Source organism: Elephantulus edwardii, unplaced genomic scaffold (genome assembly GCF_000299155.1).
Source record: "Elephantulus edwardii isolate Elephantulus edwardi_28Jun2011 unplaced genomic scaffold, EleEdw1.0 scaffold00080, whole genome shotgun sequence".
Classification (NCBI taxonomy): Eukaryota; Metazoa; Chordata; class Mammalia; order Macroscelidea; family Macroscelididae; genus Elephantulus; species Elephantulus edwardii.
Window position 1 is genome coordinate 5296840 of NW_006399830.1, and position 4010 is coordinate 5300849.

At 54.7% G+C, this 4010-nt stretch overlaps 1 protein-coding gene across 1 annotated transcript in view; it reads left to right on the plus strand.

Annotated features, from left to right (window-relative positions):
- The first annotated feature begins 285 nt into the window (after positions 1–285).
- Positions 286–4010, plus strand: part of LOC102866482 — a 17455-nt gene continuing 13730 nt past the window's right edge. The window contains exon 1 of the mRNA XM_006889764.1: positions 286–400. Coding sequence (XP_006889826.1) covers positions 286–400 — 115 coding nt within the window. The remainder of the gene's footprint in view (positions 401–4010) is intronic.

Consider the following 4010-nt stretch of genomic DNA (forward strand, 5'->3'; position numbering starts at 1 on the left):
GACACTCTGATGCTGGTACTTGAACTAGCAGCACGGTCACTAGGGACGACAGGCTTCCGCAGAGCTTCTAGACTAACAGATGAGGTAGAAAGGCCTGGTGATCTGCTTCAAAAATTAGCCAATGAAATCCTCTTGGACCACAAGGGACATGGACCTGCTCTCTTGCTTTGGAGACGTCACCAGGAGGGATCAGTTGCTGGAGGAGGACATCATGTTTGGGGAGGGAGAGGGCATGGTGCAGTGGTCACAGGATGGACCTGAACGTGGAGTGATGTGAGAGGGGACATGGAGGGGGGGCAAGTTGTTCTGGGACTCAGAGCCAGTGGCAGCTACCTGCCTCCCTACTTCCTCCCTCCCATGCCCCCACATTCCTTCCTCTGTACCCATGTACCCTCGTGTTTTGTGGGGCTTGCCGAGCACATGTAGACAGGTGAGACGGGAACTCACAAATCTAAGCAAACATCGGGTGTCCGAGGCTGTGACTCTGGAAACAGAGAAGCTGGTAGGTTTGAACCACCCATTTGGATGCTGTTTCGTTTTAGCCATGGCTCCACCAGGGCTCTTTGAGGAAGGGAAACTTAGCTCACTGATAAGTCAGAATTGACTCATAGCTGACCCTCCAGTGGTCCCGAAGGCTGTAGATTGCACAGCGGGGAGCTGGTGGGTTCGCACCATCAGACAAATGCTGTGTTTGGGTTAGCAGGGTGACTCCACCAAGGCCTTCAGGCCCCCCGTGGAGGGGAGGAGCCGCCCTGAAATCCCAGGGGTGTCTGCTGGCCTTGGTGCTGTCTGGCATGCCTGAAGCTCTTGTTAGTTTGCAGGGTGGGGAGTGGGGGCCCCACCCGAGCACGTGTGTTGTACTCTCCCCCAGAAAGTCTGGCCTCTTCCCCATGCTGCTGTTAATGCCGTCAAGTTGCGGCTCAGCTTGGGCCACTGCTGCAGCCACTGTGCCACTCCATCTCACCCGGGGCCTTCCTCTTTTTTGATGACCCTTACTAGGGAGACCTGGTGACTTAGCAAAATGAACAAGAGTCTGTCTAGGAGGAAGTGCAGCCAGCGGGCTCCTTGGGAGCAAGGATGATGAAACTTTGTGTCACATGCTTCGGGGGAACCATCCTTGGAAAAAGACATCATGCTGACAAAGGTGGAGAGTCAGAGAGAGGAAGACCCTCAACTTAGAGTGACACAGTGATTAACAGTGAGCATGTCCAGTCACAAAAGGACAAATACTGCATGGTGCCACTGTTGTAAAACAGGACCGACGTCAGGGTTGGGGGGAGACTGAGAAAGATGGGTTCAATAATGTATACTGCATTGAAACAGATGAGTCATCACGGGAGTCCAGAGCGAAGGCTGTATAGTGGAGTGGACCTGGGGGAGGGTTTGTAAAACAAAGAATTTTACTTTTCCAAGGGGGTGGTGTACTAGGGGGGAGAAAGTGCAGCAGTGAATGAATGGAAATCCAAAGTCTTTCTATATTTTCATTGAAATTAATAATAATAATTTTTAAAAAATCCTCCAAAACAGCATGCAGAGATGGTGAGGAGGGCTCAGGATAGGACGATTTCAGACGTGCTGTTCACAGGGTCACTGTGAGTTGTAATTGATCCCATGATACCTAACACAGCATGGAGTAAGGAGTTTCACTGCCAACCCCAAAGCAGGTGGTTCAAATCCACCAGCTGCTCCGAGGCAGAAAGATGGACAGTCTCCTCTTGTGCGCTTTAAAGTCTCTGAAAACCTGCTAGAGGCTGAGCTGTGGGTTGGTTCCAGCTCAGCGGCAGTGAGTTTGTTTCTCTACCACAGTGGCCTTCTCTAAGGACCAGCCCTCTGTTCTAGACCAGCCTCCCTCACGAAGCCTGTCAGGCCCTCTTCCTGCATCTCAGCACTCCTGGGCCTGCTGGGGCCACTCCCTGGACAGGAGACGAGACCAATGAGAACGGCTCCAAAGAGCTCATCTTGGGCTCAAGAGATGGGCAAGTGGACTGACGCCTAGGGTCCCAAAGCCGAATGCAAGTCACCCAGCAAAGATGAGAGACAGTAACTGCCCCAGAAGCCCCAGCAGATGTGCGGAAGGGGACAGATGGAAGGAGTTTTAAACAAGTAGGCTGTAAATGAGGTCTAGATAGTTTCTAAGTTTTATGGATAATCTATATTGATAATCTAAGAAGCAAAAAGCATCTGCGTCTAGTTGATTGTGATTCTTGGTTCCGTGTGTTCCAGGTTGAGCTATGGCCGGAATCTCCTCAGAAGCAGTAAGCCAGGCCTTTTCCCCCCTCATATTTTTATTGGTTGCATGCAGTCACTCGTATACATTGTGTTTCATACATTGTGTTTTCTACAATCTTTCATTTGCATTGCGTTTTAATTACCACCCTGTCTTTCAAGTACCCATTGTATCTTTCCTTCTCCTTCACCCCCATCTGCCCACAAACCTCTGCTGTCCCAGTGGTTTTCCTCTGGCCCTTTTCACATCCCCTTCTCCCTTTCTGCTTCCCCCTTTGAACCTTTATGCATTTTGCTCAGTTATCCTATTTTTACAGTACTGGTCTTCTGCACCTTATATCTCCTTATGAGGCTGAGTTACTGCACTCAGCTTAAGGCTTCCTAGACTCTCCCATGTTCTGTAGTACTTTAGGAAATCGTCATTTCTTAGTATTCCACCCTGTGAATGTACCAGTATCTCTGTCCATGTGTTTGGGCCGTTTCCATTTTCTTGCTTTGTGAATAACAAGCCAGGCCTTTCTCAGCAGCCTTTCTGGGCAGGCGAAACTGGCTACACAGTTTTAGGGACCCCGTGTGCCTTGCATTGCGACCCTATGACCCATGGACATTTCTAGGGGACTGGAGGCTTTGTAGAAAGCAGCCTTGGTGGTGGAGTGGGTCAAGCGCTGAGATCCTAACTGAAAGGTCTGTAGTTCAGCCCCCATTCACTCCAGAGGAGGCAGCTGTGGTAGTCGGTTTCCTTAGAGAGCATGGTCTCAGAGCCCTTCGGCGTCTGTGGGCTCAGTGGACACCCACCCGAGGCTGTGGGGTTTCCTTTCTCCTGCAGAGCCTCTGGCTGGGTTCCTAGCACCAGCCTTTCACTTAGCTGAACTGTTGGGCACTGGGGCTCCTAAAATCACCTCCCTTGGGGATGCTTGAGATCAGGCCAGACCCCAGTTTGAGTGAAGGCTGTGCGTCCTCGTTGGGGGCCTTGGCCAGCCCGCCCCCACTAAGGACGAGGACAGTATCACCGCCCAGGGTCTGCAGAGCTCGGCCAGGCCTGGCCTGCCGTGAAGTGGAGCCGAACAAGGAGGGGTGTGTGTCACAGCGGGGTGGGGGTGGGGGTGGGGGACACAGTGCCGCTCTGGCCCGAGCTGTTCCTAAGCAGTAGCCCAACCTGCCACTGTCCACTCGATTCCCACTGACAACGGCCCCGTGGGGTTTCCACGGCCGAAAGCTTTGGAGGGTCAGCTGTCACTGCCGACTCCACCGCTGCGGGTTGTGTGCGGGAGCAGCCGGCCTCTTTCCTCCAGCCGGTGGGCTCGAACCTCTGAGCGCTCGGCTAGCAGTGAAACGCAGTCTTGCTGCGGGACCTGGGCTCCGGGTGGCAGAGCCTCGTCTCTGCGGCTTGTTTACGCGGGGAGTGGGGTTTATTTGTAACCACGGTGACGCCGCCTCTACACGCCGACCTCGCCCTAGAGCCCCGAGGAGCCGCGGCGGGCGGGCGGGCCGGTGGAGGCACACCCGCGGGTTTGTCTTGCAGGATTGTCTTTTCACTGATTGGGGGCTCGAGAGGGGGGTCCCCAAGCCCGATGGAGACCCTGGGTCACCCGGATGCCCACCCCCTCCTGCTCAGGGCAGTGACCCACGTGGGGGCGGCCCACGCACGCTCGCAGGGGCGCGGGGACACCTCGCCCTTTTCGGTCGGGGGTCTCTGGCTTCAAGGACGGGCGCGTAGCCGGTGGGGGCGTGGCCCGCAAGGGTCCCCGGGCCGCGGCGGGGGCGCCAGTGCGCGCGGTGCGGAC